Source organism: Lepidochelys kempii, chromosome 1 (genome assembly GCF_965140265.1).
Source record: "Lepidochelys kempii isolate rLepKem1 chromosome 1, rLepKem1.hap2, whole genome shotgun sequence".
NCBI classification, from domain to species: Eukaryota; Metazoa; Chordata; order Testudines; family Cheloniidae; genus Lepidochelys; species Lepidochelys kempii.
This window is the reverse complement of record NC_133256.1, coordinates 216,457,478-216,476,173: the sequence shown is the minus strand read 5'-3', so window position 1 is coordinate 216,476,173 and position 18,696 is coordinate 216,457,478. Positions and strand designations below refer to the sequence as shown.

Genomic DNA, 18,696 nt, shown 5'->3' with positions numbered 1-18,696 from the left:
CTGTGACAATTTAAATCAATACAACTTTAAAAAGTGCTTCAAAATAAACATCAACTGTATCCATTGAAATTATTTTTAAAAAACCATATTCTGCCAAGCTTACTCATACACAAGAACTTTATTTATCGATATATATGTATTTATTTTTTTTATATATATATATATATATATATATATGTACAAACATTAACAGGCATCACATCAAGCACTTCTACAGCACCATGCATGGAAATTAATGCTTTGCAGAGAATTTTCATAGGTATTCCAGTTCCAGTTTCCTCAAGCAGGAGGTGCCATAGGAAACAGTGCAGGAGACTTGGGTGTGGAAAGCACATAATTAGTCCTCTTCCTACCTCTCCCATCAGGAGGCACTGTAGAGAATGGGGTGGGCAATGTAACAGTAGGACAGCTCTCAACCACTCTAGTTCGAGCTTCTCCCAAAAGGAAGCACTACTGGGAATGGTGCAGGACCTCTAACTGCTTAAGGAGATCTCAGATAGTGCAGTGTCAGCCCTTCCCAGAAGGAGGTGTTGTATGGCATCGTGCAGGGACACTGGTTATCGGGAACGTACAGCTGCTAATTGGCTATGGAATAGTCCCTCCCAAAAAGGAAATAATGGAAGCTCTATTGCTTAGGAGTGTTATATTTGATGAAGGCCTGGAGGTTAGACCACAGGGGACAATCCTGCCCTGACTGAGGGAGCTGTGTGAAGAAGATGAAATAGATTTAGGCCAGCATTTTCAAAAGTCTCCACTAAATCTAGATGTCTGGTTTTCACTGCCCAGTTTGAGAAGTCAAGGACCAATGAAGTCAATGAGAGCTATGGGTGCTCAGCACTTCTGCAAATTCGGTCCAAAGTATCTTGAGGTGGACACCCTTGAAACTTTCGGCCAGAGCGGCTCCACCTCAAATTTCTAGGGTTCTGTCTCCCAGTCTCAACCTCTCCAAGTGGGAGGCAGTGCAGAGAGCTGGACAAAAGGGCTGGCTAATGGGAGTCTCTCAGCTACTGCAGCCTCCACCTTTTCATAGCAGGGGCACAATGGGGATCAATGCAGGACAGCTGGCTTCATGGCAGTCTCACATGAACTCCAGTTGATGCCTCTCCCAGCAGGAGGCAGCATAAGGAGATAGGATGGGTGACTCATAATTAATCCAGTCCTGTCCTCTCTCAGCAGGAAATGTTAGAGGTCTGTCTTCACTGCAGAGTTAACTCAGGCTTTTATTCATGTATTGCCCCTAACCCAACTCCTGGCAAACCCTCTCAAGGTTGGTGCTGCTTTACACCTGACCTGGCTGGCACAGCTGGGGCTATAGGCTAAAGGCCGAGAGAGGCTTGCGCTTGATTGATAACACTCCCACTCTGCAGTGAGGGCACAGATTAAATCACTATTCATCCTCCAGTGCCTTCCCACAATTCCCCCCATGTGCCCAGAAGGACAGAGCAATTGTCCCACGATTCACTGGCAGAGAATCAGGAGGCAGTTCGGCTCACTGGAGCATAAAGAATCCTGGGATGTGCCCCAGGAGTCCTAGAGGCACACATGGGTGAGTGCAGCACCAGTGAGCGTATAGTAGCACAGATGGGACTTTGTAGTGTGGCCACCCACACCTGGGCTAGGCCAACCTGGATGCTCAGACCTGGGTATTGATCACTCGAATTAACTCTGTAGTGAAAACACACCCTACAGGCGTCAATGCAGGGCAGTGAGGGCTTTCACTCCAGTCCTGGCTTCCCCAAGCAAGGCAGTAGTGCTGGATGGAGTGGGAGTGGGAGTGCAGGGGAATTCTGTCTTTAGTGGGTCATCCTAATTTTCCTTGGAACGGAAGTAAGAAAGGTCTTTTCTCAGGACGTGAGGATTTAAGGCTGGAGGGAGGGAGGGAGGGAAAGAAGGAAGGGGAGAAAGTGTGAGTAGGAGAAAAAGAGAGACATTGTAGGACCAATGTGTTTCCAGAGTCTTCTGATTGTCTGTGACCTTCACTCCTGCCCACCTCAAAGTCCCAGGATTTTGAAGGCATCTCGTAAGTCTTCCACCTCATCCAGGGGCTGTGCAGAGCAGGAGAGACAAGATGAGTTATGCTGAATAACGGAAATGCTGAGAGGGGAGGAGAAGAGGAAGGGGACAAGAGGAGAGGAGGGTTGGTGAAGGGGGGAACCGAAGAAGGGTGGGGTGAAAATGAAAGGGAGATGGAATGGAGGAGAGCAGAGGTGAGGAAAGTGGACAGAGGACAGTCAAGAAGGGAAGATAGATGGGAGAGAAGGGACACACAGGAGCAGAGGAGAAGTGCAGAAGTGGAGGGAGAGGAGGCACTGGATGAACAGGGGAGAAGAAATGTCCCTCACCAAGAGGATCCGTCGGAGTCTCCTGGACAGACGGACAGAGTTTTCATGCAGCCCCTCCCAGGCTTTAAAGGTCCTCTCCCGGTTCTCCACGAAGGTGTTCCAGCAGTAGAAGTAATCTGCCAAGGAGCAGGAGACAGGATGAAGACATGGAGCAGAGTCAGGGTTTCCCAGAACAGGACTCAACTGTCCCCAAGAATCATTAGGGCTCCATATCCCTCTATATTTCTCCCCCATGACTCTGTCACCATCTCGCCCCCATCCCCTCTCTCCAGGCCTCTGTCTCCTCATGTCTGAGATATGTCTCCATCTCCTCATCTCACCTTTGAAAGTCATGATGGCAATCTGGACCCCAGCCCGGTGCAGGCGTCTCAGCCCCTCGGGCTCAGCATTGCGGTCCTCACAGAAGTATAGCCGGGCAGCGAAGATGCGCAGTGTCAGGTTGGGATAGGCACGCAGGAAGTCAGCCACATGCCTAGCGCAGTCATAGCAGGGGCTCCATGAGGTGAACCAGGTGACTCGGTAGCAGCGTCCAGGGTCCAGGTCCCAGGCGGAGATGTAACGCAGGAAGAGCATCTCCACATGGCAACCCGACTGAGCAAGAGAGAGACAGAGAGGGAGACAATGGGAGAGAGGATGGAGACATGCATGGATGGATATGTGGAGGAGTGGAGGAGTGTATGGGCAGATATAGGGTTGAACTGGTGGATGGATGGACAAATGGATATGGGGATGAGCTGATGGATGCATGGATAGCTAGGGGATGAGCTGGTGGGTGCATGGATGCATAGTGGGGTGAGTAGTTGGGTACACAGATGGCCTGATAGTTGAGTAAGTGAGCTGATAGGCGCTTGGCTGTATTGATAGGTGCCCAAGTCATGCCCATACTTTGTTGCGTAGATATCCGAAGTCCAAGGAGCAGGAGGTGGCGCTGTCCCGACGTTTCACCACATAGCAGAGGTAGGTCTCATGGCGGCCCCGGGCCCAGCGTAGGTTCTTGAAGTTGTAGAGGAATTTCTTCTGCTTCATCAGGAGGCTGCAGGGGAACATTTTAGGGGAAGATTAAACTATAATAGCACATCCCAGAGCAGGGAAGCAACAGCGTCTCTGTACAGGGCTCTGGTGTTTCTGAACTTAGAACATCCTCTTCATTCCTAGGCCCATCCATACCAGAACTGCACAGTGTTCAGAAAAGGGACACAGACAGGACAACGGGGCTGCAGGATGGGACTCTACAAGTGGAAATGGAAAGAACTTAATCTACAGAGTTTGGTTAAACAACAACTAAGGTGGGAGAGGATGAAACTGTGGGAAGGGCATAAAAGCAAGGAGGCAGAGCAGTTGGTTGGGAGTCTGAAGGAGGAGACCTGGGGTGTGATTGAGAAGATGGGACATTTTGGGCTGGGCAATCAAGGAATGTTTCCTCACAGTGTGAGACTGTGGCAGAGTCTCCAAGGGAAGGGGTGGCAGCCCCATCACTAGGGAGATTTAAAACTAGGATTGGACAAAGCTCTGGAGAGCAGGCTGTATGGAAGAACTTTGCCTTGGCCTCCAAGAGATAAACATGGTGGAATTACAAACATCAGTGGAATGCTGGAATAAACCACACAGGGAGGACAGAATGGGAGAGGGGAGAGACCAGCAATCTAGCTAAAAAATTCCATTCAGTGTAATGGAAGGACATTTCTGGATGGAGACCTTTATGGATACGAGCCCTAAGTCAAACAAATTCACACATGGGGCCCATTACTCTGCATAGGATCCTACTCTGGCCCAGGGGAATGCAGAAGTCATAGACCTTTTTCTAACAGGCTTCACCTCAATGCGGGGTTGCAGCAGGAGCTGTGAACAGCTGTGCTCACTGAGGTGAGACGCTAGCCACCTCCACAGCAATGCAAAACAGAAGTGAATGGGTTAAAAATAATCCTGGCATGTCACCTCCTCGCTCTGAAGGGCTGATGTGTGATGGAGGGACTCATAGCAGGTCAGTTGATATAGGGTCTGGGTCTATAGGGGGATGAGAGTGGAGTAAAGGTTGGGAGAGGGGAGCTTGTGTCTGTTGATTTATTGTAGCAGGTTTTTCTGACTTCAGTCTGAGGTCTGAGAGTTTCAGGAAAACACACATCTCTTCAACACACACACACACACTTGCACACACACACCCTCTGTGTGACACACACACATTGCTCCCTCACAGGTCTAGCTACCTATCACCACAGTATCTGAGTAACTCGGTATTTAAGATGGAAATTACAATCACATTCTCGCTACACACACATACACTCCTCCCTGTCACACAGCTTCGTACACATACATACTTTACACAACCTTGATTTGCACACACACACACACATGCACTCATTCAGACACATTCACACACATGCATACACCCCACCCCCCATTCATAGACACCTCCAGCTGTCACCCACATCTGCACATTCACACTCACATATCCGTCTGTCACATACCTTTATATACCCACAGCACACCCGCCTTCACATATGTAAAGCTTTCTACCATACACACATATGCCTCCCTCATGCACATTCACACAGAGATACAGAGACAGAACTCTCATTTTCACACAAGATACACACATCCCTCACTCACACACATCCTTTGTTCCAAACCCACAACTTAAGTGTACCTAAAGAACATTATATGCATATCATATTTCCTCCCAATGTCTACATTATAAACTTAAACTCATAGACATGTAACATCTGACTAAGTTGTGTCATGTCTTCTCCTTGCGGATGGTCCACATAAGGGTCAAGAGCCTACTACTGCTACCAGTTAATGGAGTTATTCCTTTAGTTCAAATGGCAGTCCTCTGCTTTTGATGCCACAGCATTCCTTCCCATGCTGGAGCATTAGTGTTGACCCAAAGGGCAGAGCACCCTTTCTGAATAACCTACACTTCTCCCCCCAACATAGCATCCACTGTGGCATTGGACTCTGTACTGACTCAGAGGGGAGAAAGCTCCCCGACTGAAGTACTCCTGCCACTCCCTGCAGCATCTGGGAATTTCTTGGAGGTCTCCCACCTGAGCACGGCTGCAGTCCAACCCTGCTTAGCATACAAGGTTGGCCAGAAGTACCATACAAATGAGCTGACCACACACGTCTCCCTGTTTCGATTTCTCTGTTTGTCTCACTCCACTTCTTAGTGGGTCTTTCTGACTTTTCATTTCTCTCTCTCCTCATCTATCCTTCCTTATCACGCTTGCTTTTTTTCACACTTGTACCTTGTGCACTCGGAACAGTCACATCCAGAGCCGGCGCTGGGCATAACCAGACTAAACAATTGCTTAGGGCCCCGAGCTGCTCAAGGGACCCCCCTATTCGCTTTTTATTATGTGTTGGGGGGGCAAAAATAGTCCTGCTTAGGGTCCCTAATGGGCTCGTACCGCTTTATTCCAACTCCAACCCGCCCTTGAACCACCCCACCCGTCCACCGACCCACAGAAGTGGCTCTGGCTCTAGTCCACAAAGCACGTATCTCCTGGCCAATGGTCCACTCTCACTTTCCAATGTGGCTTACCGCTGCAGGGGGCGGGGAAGGGAGGTGTGGCATTATCCCCCTTGAAAAGGGGACAGAAAGGGGGCGCCCCTTTTGCTCTTGCCTTCAGTATGACTGACCTCAGGGAGTTACAGTAGCACTACCTGCCCTGTTACGGGCTAAGGAGCAAGTGTAACATTTAGGGCCAAATACTGAGACCTTAGCTGGAGAAACAGGAGGGAAAAATCATGACAGATGTGACCACTTTGAAGCGTTTTCATTCCAAGGGATTGGAACAGGGAGAATTGTTCGTTTATTTGGAAATTTTTGTGAACATTTTCACCTTCAAATGTTTCATTTTTCATTTTTTCTCCCTCCTTCCCCTCTTTTTAAAAGTCTTTTTTAACAGTTTTGCCACTGGAAAAGGGCATTGGGAGAAAAGGAACAACCATAAACCCAACAAGCAAAACGACGCTCAACTTAGCATTTTCCAATGTCACCAGAAAAAAAACGGAAAATACAGAAAAAAACAAACAAAGCCATTTTCATGCAAACTTACGATGTCAAAAACAGGTCATTTTTTGACTGAGAATCTGTCACTCAAAACATTTCAACCCGCTCTAATGCTAACTCCACTTCTGGCTGCGTGCTTTCTCTGGCTTTGACTCTGCTGGGAGTTCTGCTATAGTAAGGACTTCAAAACATGTTTGGTAGGTGAGTATCAACAAGTCAACCCTGGGCAGATACGAGGAGGTTAAAGCGACTGAGCAGGTTCACACTGTATAGCTAGTTACCAATGACTGGGTGTTTGCACCCCATATAGCTCCTGCATAATTCGAGGGGATGCTGTTTGAGTCATGATTCTGTCCAGTCATTAAAGAAAGTGGTTAGGTGTGGAGCATCTCCTCTAATATAGATACACTCCCCAAATGTTCAAATCACAGGGCAGGTCCTTGCATGGGAGAATGGCATGCAATTGCATAAGAGTGATTAGGTGATCATTTGGACACCGTGTAACTGCAATGCAAGTAGAGCTACTGTAATCTGGAATGATCTGTACCTAGGAGCAAGTATATGAACGCCAGAGAGAAAATGAGAGACAGAAATTGATAGATAGATAGATAGATAGATAGATAGATAGATAGATAGATAGATAGATAGATAGATAGATAGATAGATAGATAGATAGATAGATAGATAGATAGATAGATCACAGAAGCACTTGAATGTTTACCCCTCAGCTCTCTGTACCTATCCTAGTTCAAGAAAGAAAGAAAGAAAGAAAGAAAGAAAGAAAGAAAGAAAGAAAGAAAGAAAGAAAGAAAGAAAGAAAGAAAGAAAGAAAGAAAGAAAGATCTGAACAAGAATGGGCTAGACAGAGATGGGGGAAATGACAGAAAGAGATAGAGAGAGAGAAATTTGTAGTGAGAGACAGTCAGAGAGAGAACGAGATGGGAGGGAGAGCTGTGGAACTGAGTCAGATGGAGAAATGGAGAGGGACGGCGAGCAGCTGTGCAGAACAGATTCATACCAAGAGAGAAGCCCTGAGTTCTGGTAGGAGGGAGAGGGGTACCTGTCCATGGCCATGCCGGAGTCTCCTTTGTGGTGGCGGGGGTTACAGGGAGGTCCTCTGAGTCACCCTGCTCACTTGCTCCGTATGAATGGTCCTCTGACTTGATGTACAGAAATGAGAACTGCCCTGTACTCCCCTCCCCCATTTGTTGCCTCCACCCATCATCTCCCTCCAGGTTTCAGTCTGGTTTAGGTAGGGGAGGAGTTAGAGAGCTCTTTGGGGCCACAGGCACCAGAGAAGAAAGGGTTAAAATGTAAAGGGACTTCAGTTCTAAAAGATGCTTAGCCCTGATTGGCTACTCCCCTTTAGCCCCTGCACCTTTCATTGGTCCCCTCTTAGCTCTAAGATATATTTCTAAATTAATATCAATAATAAAATTCAACTAGACAGGAAATGTTGCCTAATGGTTAGAGCAGGGAACTGTGAGCTAGGACTCCTGGGTTCTTTTCCTAGCTTTGCCACTGATTCATTGTTTGACCTTAGGCAAAGTCACTTAGGCACATGTCCTCAAAGGTATTTAGGCACCTAACTTATTGATTTCAGTGGGCATTAGGCACCCAAATACCTTTGATAATCTGGACCTTAATCTCTCTGTGTCTCGGTTTCTCCATCTGTACAATGGGAGTAATAATGCTGACCAACTTCACAGGTGGATTGCAAAGCTTTTTTCATCAATGTCTGTAAAGTGTCTGGAATCCTTGGATAGAAGGAACATAGAAAACATCAGATTATTACTGTCATCTACATTGCTGTTGTCAGTTTCATCCTGCAGGGCTTTGCAGACTGTACAAAGGAGTTGCATCACTCACTGCAGAACAGCAGCCACCTCTGGGGTGGGACACAGCAGCTGTTTAAAAGCACACTGCAACACCACACAACAGCTCAGTACAGGAAATGGAGAAGAAAACTGTCTCCAGCTGAAAATGCAGGGAGAATTTAAAGAGGCAAATTGTAATGCTCAGTGATGGAATTTAGTCTCCAACTTGACACCTAAATATTATGGTGACAGGTGCTGAGCAAATATGAGAGAGATATAATGAGAGAGACTGAGAATCAGGCAGCCTCTTGCAGAAAGCCACATGGGATCTTTAATGATTCTCCTGTTTACAACGTGTGGGTGCAGTTGCTGCAGCGGTAGCAGTCTGCCCGCAGGTTGTAAATTGCCGGATCAGAGCCGAAGAGCCCCAGGTTTATGTCTTATGCAGAAGAGGTATTAAGCCATTCATTATGATAAGCCAGAATCAGCTCAGGATGGGTGCCAAAGGGGTGATGGGGAGATTTTCCACAACATCTCTCCCTCTTTCTTCTCTCCCTGGCAACCGTGTTCCTTGTACGAACAGCCACACGAACATGGACTGTGCATTATTAGCTCTAGGGCAAGAGGAGATAGGGAGGGGCTGCTGGGACAAGGCTGCGGTTGTTTTTATAGTATTGGAGGAAGTGCTCCACTTTTCTGTACTTGATTTATTTTCTGTATTTATTTAGCTGACTTTCAGAATGACTGATGGAGTCATATGAAACCAGGACATGCGAAAATATAAGGAACGTAGGAATTGATGTACTGGAACAGACCTGAGGTCCATCTGGTCCAGTGCCCTGTCTCTGATAGTGGCTAATACCAGATGCTTCAGAGGAAGGTGCAAGAAATCCCATACTGGGGACCTTTCTTCCTGACTGCAAGCGAATAGGGGCAGATCCAGAGCTAGTGTAAATTGTCGTACATTCCATTGATTTCAGGAGTTATGACAATTCATACCAGCCGATCCCCTATCCCCTAGTGTTTGATTGATGTCCCAAAGCATGATGGTTTATATGCCTTTTAAATATGTACCCTAGCTAATAGAATTGCAGAGGACATTCTTATTATTTATATATATGACCATTTTGAATCTTTCTAAACTCTTGGCCCCTATAGTATCTTGTGTTAGTGAATTCAACAGGTGCACTAAAAATACTTTTTTTTCCCTTTTCAGTTTGGTGCCTTTTAACTGGGAAGGAGATAAAGACAGGAAAATCATTTCAGAGGACGTTAAAAAAGACCATATACCCCACAGAAATTGCTCCTTCTCAAGAACACACCTGCCAGTATTTCATCAGCTAAATTAAGGAAGCTGCAGTTCCATTCCTTTTCTGGTTCTTAATTTCCATAGCCAAGTGCTTACATCAAATTTTCCACACTGAAAGAAGTCCAAGCATGTTATCTGTTAGCCTAGCCATGTGTTTAAACAAAGGCTCAGTGCACGTATTTGCCTGAAGGTTTAACAAATATCACATTTCATATGATATTTAACCAGATTCTTCACCTAACACCCCCTCCGCCCCCAAAGGGGACATGTTCTCAGAGATTTAACACATTATCCCTACTACCTAAAAGCATGGCAGATTCTACCTGCTCTATATGGAACAGAGAGAAGCACAGTGGGAGAAAGAAAGAACAAAAGAAAGAAAGAAAGAATATTTCTATTGCATCTTCCATCGGAGAGTCTAAAGCCCTTTATAAACATTTAATTATTTTTCACTCCCTCTTCTCAGTATGGGCAGTATCTTGCCCCTTTTATAGATGGGGATACTGAGTCACAAGGAGATGACAAGGCTTGTTCAAGGTCACAGGGTGAGGCAACAGCAGAACCAGGGACTCGCAGACCTGTGCTCTTACCACTATAGCCCCTTCTGTAATCTGCAGAGTGTTTATCACACTTGGGATCCTTTTGGGTGGAAGATGCTTGAGAAATGTAAGAGATTATTTCCACTATCAATTATTTAATATCTCTAATGCATCTCTTCCCTGTGTTCCAATCATAGTTATTTAATTAAAATTGGAAGGGGCTAGCAATGGGTCATTTCCAGCGAAGGCTCCTCCATGTCTGTTTCTTTCTCCAGCACAGCTAGTTGACCATCAGGGCTCATTGTAAGACTCTTCCATTCCCCCCAGAGCTAGTAGAGAGGAAGCCGGGAGCATTTTGGTGGGTCAGGCTGTGTTGGGAGAGTATTTATCAACAAAGGGCACCGTTCCAATTTGTAATGGGATCTTGTATGTAAACCTGCACCTGTGCTTGAACTCAGAGCTTGGCACGTTCAAAATATAAAATGAGACAAGCAGAGAAGAGAAGGAGTCACAGAGAAAAATAACAAACTTATATTTGTTTTTAAAGATTCAGACAGCAAAAGTCTGAGAAATGAGAGATAACATTTAGTAAATATTTAAAAGCAATTATCCAGCCCAAAGCAGAGAGCAGGCTGCTTGTATAGTCAACAGGAAGTCGTGTGATCTGTGTGTATAGTTATAAATATCTATTTGTTTTTTCCATTCACCCCTTGCTCAGAAATCTCATTTTAAATCAAGCGCCGGTGGCTCTATTTGGCTAATTTTGTTGGCTGAGAGCTACGAACGCCACCACCTGCTTCCCCTCCCCTCAAGTGAAAACCTCAGAGATGCAGAAAAACTTTCTCTGCTCAGTGGGAGCAGAAGCTGAAACCACCAAGGCAATGTCTGTGCACTGAGACCTCAAGCCAAGAACAGCAGAGAAAAGAGGTCTCTTCACTACTAAACATGATGAATACATAAATACACTGATAATCTTGCTAACTTCATTGAGTGTATTTCTTCAGTACTCATAGTGCCTCGCTAGAATTAAATATAGGACAGTAAGACAATGTACAGATTTTCCCCACACAGCTCTGCCAATGCCCCTCAGTCCTGCTGTGCAGCCTCTGGCTATTCCAGTCCTGGGCTCCCCACCCAGCTCTGCCAATGCCCCTCAGTCCTACCCTGCAGCCCCCTGCTATTTCAGTCCTGGGCTCCCCACACAGCCCTGGCAATGCCCCAGTCCTTCTTCTCCTGCCCCTGCTTGTTTCTTTCTCTGGGTGTCTTCAGACAGTAAGGGTTTTGGCCCTCGAAATCTGATAGCTGACACATTATCTGTCATTGAGGAATTCCAAGCTCACATGCCAAGCTGGAGGGAAGAAGGGGACGGGGGAATTGAGGGCTGGAGAGTTACTTCTCCACCATGGACAGGTGTGGAGGATGTGGTTAGAGCCCAAGCAGCGTGCAGCGACTACCCTGCGTGTCTTTACCAGCACGTGGCTGCAGCATGCGGTTGACAGCACGTCTCATTTACAGTAAGAAAAATGCAGAGTCAGCAATCAAAGCTAAAACAGCGTCCCTGCACTGAGATGATTGATTGGGGAGCTGAAATGCTGCAATTCATTCCGTGCTGTTTTTACAGTGCTACTTCCAAGGGCTGTGCACAGGACCTCAGTCTCCAGCACTGTTCACCCATCTCCTTCCCACAGAGCCTCTGCAACCCTGTCCTGGACATACACAGAGAACTTTGGTCCCAGCACCCTCCACCTTTGCCCTTTCTCTGCTCAGACTCACACCTTCCTCATACACAGCGGGCTTCAGTCTGCACTCCCATGCCACCCACTCCTCCCAGAGCTCAAGACCAGCCATCCAATCATCATAGAGTGAACAAGCAGAGGCCTTCAATCTCCAGCATGGGATGTCATTCCTCTCCCCCATGCTGTCCTGCAACTGGGGCTACACAGCAGGCTTAGTCTCCAGCTCTACCCATCCTTCCTATTCCGCTGGCCCTGCTCCTCCATAGTCCCCAACCCAGGGATACTGTGACACTCGGTACCTCAAAGCATCACCTTGGAACCCTCACAATTCACCACTGTTATATAATTATGATATGTTCTGTACAAAGTATGCCTTGTGAGGTATCATTTTAAAAGTCTTGATCTGTTGAACATTAATTGTTGGATTGTATGTGCTATCATTGTAGGGGAACTTATGAAGTTTTCCTTTGTATGTGTTACTGAAACATGTTGTGAGCTTGGGAACACCCACAACCAGCCTTTCAGGTATAACAGTGGAGTAGCCAGACAGCTCATCAACACCCATCAAGGAAAGAATCCACCATCCCAGAGACTTCTCAGAGGGAGCACGTATACAGTGGAGACTGCTTGACCAATGGGAACTGACTGATCCCCATGTCACAGCAAAAGAGCTTTCCAGCAAGCTGGAAGAACATATAAAAGAGGAAAAGTGACATCACCACTTTGGCTCTCTCCCCCCACAACTCAACACCTGGCAGAACATCTGAAGGACAAAAACTTTGAATTGGGGAAGGGTGGTCCCAGGCTGGAAAAGAGTCCCAGCCTGTGTACTGAGGATCTGTGAATTGTTTGTAGTGCCAGGGTGAGACACTGCTTGATTCAAATCCTGTTTAGTTTGTAGAACTCAGACTGCAAATTCATTTTTGTTTCTAAAGTAACCAACTTTAATCTCTATTCTTGCTACTTATAGTCACTTAAAATCTACCTTTCTGTAGTTAATAAACCTGTTTTATATTTTACCTAAAACAGTGTGTTTTGGTTGAAGCGCTTGGGAAATCACAGCTCAGTTTACAAAGGCTAGTGTGCCCCCTCTCCACGTCGAGAGGTGGAGGACTGGGTAATGAACTTACACTGGTCAGGCTTCTGACCAGTGCAAAACAGTACAGTTCTGGGATGCAAGGCTGGGGAGCTGGGGGGGAATTGGCTGAAGCTTCCCTATTGATGGTTCATGAGTGTCTGGGAGATCATTTATGTAACTCTATTAGTAGGGCCCTACCAAATTCATGGTTCATTTTGATCAATTTCTTGGCCTCAGGGTTTTAAAATTGGTCAGTTTTACATTTTCAGATAAATATTGTAACCATGGGGGTCCTAACCCAAAAGGTACCCAGAAGTGGGTCTGATCTCCCTCCCTCCCCGAGCTGCCATGCAAGGCAAGGACAAGTCCTGTCACTCCCCAGGGACTCACAGCTAGGAGCCCCCTGGCTGGAGCACTTCCAGCAGCGGAGGGAGATCGGACCCACATTCACAAGTCTTCTCCAGTTGCAGGAACCTCCGGGGCTGGAGCTTCCTGCAGCAGAGGAAGGCACTCCTCCTGAAAGTGAGAATAGTTGTTCAGGGGAAGGAGAAGTCCTGTCCCTCCCCAGCCCAGCCAGGACTTGCAGCAAGGAGCCCCCTGGCTGAGGCGCTCCCAGCAGCAAGGGAGAAATCAGATTTCATGGGGAAGGGTTTATTTCATGATCTATGACATGTTTTTCATGGCCATGAAATTGGTTGGGCCCTATCTATTGGGTGTGTCCCTGCCTGTGGATGTCTGTGTAAGTGCAGTACCTGCCAGAGGTTTCTGGCTTGACACGGTATCCCGTTATGAGGGGGATACGCCAGGTTGATGGGACAGAGATCTGAGCAGTGCCACAGTCCAGGTTGAACCCCAAGGACCCCATCACAGGTACCTGAAAGGCTTTGCTGTGCTTCAGAGCCATCTGTCTCTCCCCTCTGCCTGGCCCTGCAGCCAGCTATATTTCCCTTGACCTGGCAGTACCTGGAGACCTGAGGTCACCAGTGCTGGCCTTCTGCAGTCAGCTACAAGACCTGGGAAGAAACTCAGCATTTCACCATGAAGTTATTTTTCAGAATGATAACAACCCAACTGTGGTTGTGATTTCACAGCCCAAACCTGCCTCCTACACACTTTGTTCTGTAGCTACACTGCCGCCAAGCTATTAACAGCACAAGAAGAAGCTTCACTCAGGGAAGTTCAGTATCTGCTGGAATTCCTGAATTCAGTTTCTTGTTTCTTAAGGAGCTCCATGCTGGGAGAGGCTGGGACTAAAGTAGCTGGGAGTCCTCCACAGCCCGCATTCCTAGGACATTCCTTATAATGCCTCCCACTAGGACCAGAGTAGCTGAGAACTACAGCAATAATTCCTGCAATATTCCATGCTCTGGCTGGGAGATACTGGGAATGGAGTAGCCATGAGCTCTTCAGAGGCAGTGTTACTGCATCTTACAATGCCTCCTACTATCAAATGGAGAGGCATTTTCTGAGGTTTCCAAATCTCCCCCCCACCCCCAATTAATTCAGCCAGGAGTAGCCATCCAGGGGCCTCCATGCTGGTCTATCAGCTGGGCTGGTAACATCACCACAGACTTGTGGAGGTTGTGGGATTCCCATCATTGGAGGTTTGTAAGAACAGGTTGGACAAACAACTATCGGGGATGGTCTATGGCTTGAACTTGCGGGGAAGTATTTTTTGTTTCTACTGTGGTTAATCCATGTTGATAGCTTACGCCTTTTGCTCTGCTTTCTCTATCGCCGTTTGGAAGCCTACCTGATCACTCAGCCGGCGACAGGAATGAATTTTAAACACTGTTCCAGCTAGTGTTTTCTAACACAGTCTGACCTTGTCTACGCTGCTGTAGGTGAAAGAACAGAGCAGCAAATACTTTCAGAGAAAGCCTTGAGCATAGAACGCCTAAGGTTTTGTTCTCTTGGACAGCTGCCATCTCAGGCTTTTTTGGGGTGACCATCTTCCCGTATATTAAGATGTGCACGTTATTTAGTGCCTGATGGCCTGTGATCTGCATCCAATAAAAAGCATATCTGTTTTCAGTTTATTGTAATGGTCCTTTGTCTGCACACACATGGCATCTGCTGAGATAGAACACAGAACCTTCCATGTAAGCCCCGGTCATTCCAGCTATTAGAATGGTTCTGTACCTGTAACAATCTAGCTCGAATCCTGAGAGGAGCAGCCATTAGAGGGAGATATGATCACAAACAGTTAGTCAGTTATTATTAATTATATTATTATTATTACTATTATTGCTCTTATAGTAGAATCTTGAGGTCTCGGCCGTGACTGGGCCCTCACTATACTAGGTGCTATCAAAACACATAGTAAAAGTCCCTGACTCAAAGACTCTCCCACCTAAATAGATAAGACAAACAAAGGGTGAGAGGACTTGTCTAATGCCACACAGCTAGTAAGTGGCAGCACCAAGGCTGGAACCCTGATCACCCGCTTCCCACTCAGCTGCATGAACCAGTGCACTTTGCTGCATTACACAATAGCCAAGCAAATGAACAAACACTTTGACATGCCACAAATAAACACTGCAGGGGGGGCTCCTTACAAATCAACCATGCTTTGTGGTGTCCATGCAGTTATTGTTTATTCCTTGACATCGAGGTGGTCACTATGGCTATTTTACAGCCCTCGGTTGTAGCCGCTGGCTTCACTTCTCAGGTCCAGCTGAACCAGGGCCGTCTACAATGGTTTCTTCCAACTGGAGCAGAAGCCACAGTGTTTCAGGTGCCTGCCTAGTTCAACCTTTCCACCAAACTCTGTCCCACAGTTTGTGTTTGGAAAGCCCCTGAAAGCACTGCTCGCAGTGACAGTGCTGCATATTGGGCTCGGCTCTGGAGGGTCTGCTGTGCATGGACACAGCAACATGGCTCTGTCCCAAACAATGCTGATGTATGAAGATGCTGAGTTGATGCCGAAACCGCCTCAGCCATTATGAACATCTTGTCCCTGCGATGGATAACTCACTAAGTCCTGTTCCCAAGGCTGTCAGCCAAGCCGTTAGAACCGGAGGGCTGTAACAGGGCAGCCTGGTCCTCTAAGGGCCAAAAGGCCTGAGGCCGGCCAGCCCTGTTTAAATTAGCCCCACCTCGTTGTATAGGGTATTGGACTTAGGCTGATGAAAGCCCAGCAGTCGGGGCCTGACTGGGGAGAAGAGTAGACAAGTTGCTTCCATTTGGGGCAAGAGGCCTGGCTAGGAATAGCAACTGTGTAGAGACCCTGGGTTTTGGGTTGCCAACATTGTATTTAAAAACACAGGACAGACCTCAGATGTCCCCAAGCTTAACTTGAACCTCTGGGAGCAAGTCCTTTCCCGCCACGCTCATTCTTCCGAGGGTTTCTCTCTCTCCAGCTCTGGATGCTGCAGAGAACCCAGGCCCTCTGCTGATAGGCCAGCAGTCGCTGTGAATCCCGTTCAGGTTCTGCACAGCCACCAGATAGAGTGGCCAGATGCCTGGTTTTATAGGGACAGTCCCGATATTCAGGACTTTGTCTCAGATAGGTGCCTATTACCCCTCACTCCCATCCCGATTTTTCACACTTGCTATCTAGTGACCCTAGTACCTGAAGCCGAGTTGGAAGCTGCAGTTGCTGGTCTTTGCCTGCTGCAGCACTGTGCACACTGCTAGGGATGTGGGCAGAGACTCTGTGAGAGGGGAGGTTACACCCCTGGAGTAATGACCCCCCTGCCAGAGAGAGCCCCTTCCTGACCCTGGCCCTTCTGCACAGCTCCAGGGCACACAGCCCTGTCCTCATACCCTGCCAGACAGAGCCTGCACTGGGAAAGCAGACGGGGCCACTCTCAAGGGCTGGAGTCAGCAGAGGACTCTGTCCAGCCGGGGGCCAATATTCAAGGGTGCATCTTCCCACTCCCCTCCCAACCCTGTCCCTTGAGCATGGCCCCATGTGCTTTTCCTGTGCAGCACTGAAGGACCTGGGTTGAGAGGAGAGTAGATAGATGCTCCTGTGAGTATTGGCCCCTTGCTGTTGAAATACAGGATAAAAGGCATCCCCTACTGTGATGAAGTGGGGTTTTTTTTTTCCTTGGTTTTTCCAATGGTTTGCATGCAGAGGGGGTGGGACTCAGTTCCCTGGGTGTTACTGGTTTAACGAGGTGATGCGAGAGGGAGTTTGTTGTTACAGACGACTGGCGACGGAACTTGAGACCCCAGCCAATGGCCTGGAGAATGGCCACCCCAGCAACTGGTGACCTGGTGACCGGGAGACCCAGCTCAGGAGTCACAGCCGGTTCTGGCCAGTGGGAGGATAATGGGCTATGAAGAGAGGGCCCTGGTGACCTGACCAGCTGGTTCCAGCCAGAGGGGGCCAGAGGATGGAAGACAGGAGAGGAGGCCCAGGCAACCCTGTTTACCTGGGTAGAAGACAATGGACAGAGGCAGGACTTGGGGGAGGTGATATCAGATACCCAGCTGGAAAGCACGGGCGTTCGGGACTGGAGAGAGAGAGAGCAGGCAGAGCCCACCTGGATGCAGGGGAGACTTGGATGTGCTGTGCTGTGCTGAGGGAGGCCAGGCCTGAGGGCTCTGAGAGTTTTCTATGCTGTGGTCAGATGCTCAATAACCCCTCCTGTTTACGCTGGCTGAAAGTCGCTCCGGTCTAGGGAACAGGGTTGCATTATTCACTCTGGGAGTGGAGACCCCCGGGGTCCAGAGCAAGTGAACTCCCTGAGGGGGCCCACAGTGAGAGACAGGTGTGCTAAGGCTCAGAGAGGTGCGGATCCAGGAGGTGGAGGGGTTTAACCCCCAAGAGAGAGTGGACTGCCGAGAAGGGCTGTCTCACTGAAGGGGGGTTCCACCCAGAGACCATACGAGGCCAAGAGTGGGCATGACCTGTGAGTCCATGACACCTACTGATTTAGTACAGGACAGGCAATTTTCTATTTAAATAAGGGACATCCCTTGTAATATAGGACTGTTGGCAACCATACCTGGGTAACAGAGTTGGTTCTTTTTTCTGGTGCTGGTTTTGGACTTGGGCTAATGGGCTCTGTTACCCTGCAAGGGGGGGAGAACATAAATGTGACCTGGCCTGTGACCCAGACCTCAAGAGCCCCAAGGATAGGGTTGCCAACTTTCTAATTGCACAAAACTGAACACCCTTGCCCCGCCTCTGCCCCACCCCTTCCCCAAGACCCCACCCGTGCCCCGCCCCATCTCCGAGGCCCTGCCCCCACTCACTCTATTCCCCCCTCCCTCTGTCACTCGCTCTCCCCCATCCTTACTCAGTTTCACTGGGCTGGAGCAGGGGGTTGGGGTGTGGGAGGGGATGAAGGCTCTGACTGGGGGTGTGGGCTCTGGGGCAAGGCCAAGGCTGAGGGATTTGGGGTGCAGGAGGGGGCTCCGGGCTGGGAGCGAGGGGTTTGGAGTGTGGAAGCAGGCTCAGGGCTAGGGCAGGGGGTTGGGGTTGCAGGACGGGGTGTGGGATCCAGGAGGGGGCTCAGGGCTGGGGCAGGGGGTTGGATGCGGGCTCTGGGAGGTAATTAGGGTGCGGGAGGGAGTTCCGACCTGGGGCAGGAGGTTGGGGTACATGTGAGGGTTTGGGCTCCAGCCGGGCAGCACTTACCTCAGGCGGCTCCCAGTCAGCACCGCGGTGCGGTTAAGGCAGGTTCCCGGCCAATGGGAGCTGCGAAGCTGGTGCTTGGGGTGGGGGCAACACGCGGAGCCTCCCTGATTGCACCTGCACCTAGGGGCTGCAGGGACATGCCGGCCGCTTCCAGGAGACACGCAGAGCCAGGGCAGGCAGGGAGCCTGCCTGAGTCCCACTGTACCACCGACCGGACTTTTAACGTCCCCGTCAGCACAGGGTCCCTTTTTGGCTAGGCATTTCAGTTGA

General features: G+C 48.5%; 1 protein-coding gene across 1 annotated transcript; it reads right to left on the bottom strand.

The window, feature by feature from the left end:
• Positions 1–1,991: 1,991 nt before the first annotated feature.
• Positions 1,992–7,428, bottom strand: AICDA (activation induced cytidine deaminase). The gene is made up of 5 exons (XM_073329348.1): positions 7,415–7,428; positions 3,228–3,375; positions 2,663–2,933; positions 2,343–2,458; positions 1,992–2,045 (listed from the first exon to the last, which is right to left on the bottom strand). The coding sequence occupies exons 1-5, from the start codon at positions 7,426–7,428 to the stop codon at positions 1,992–1,994; spliced, it is 603 nt and encodes a 200-aa protein (XP_073185449.1).
• Between the last annotated feature and the right edge of the window lie 11,268 nt (positions 7,429–18,696).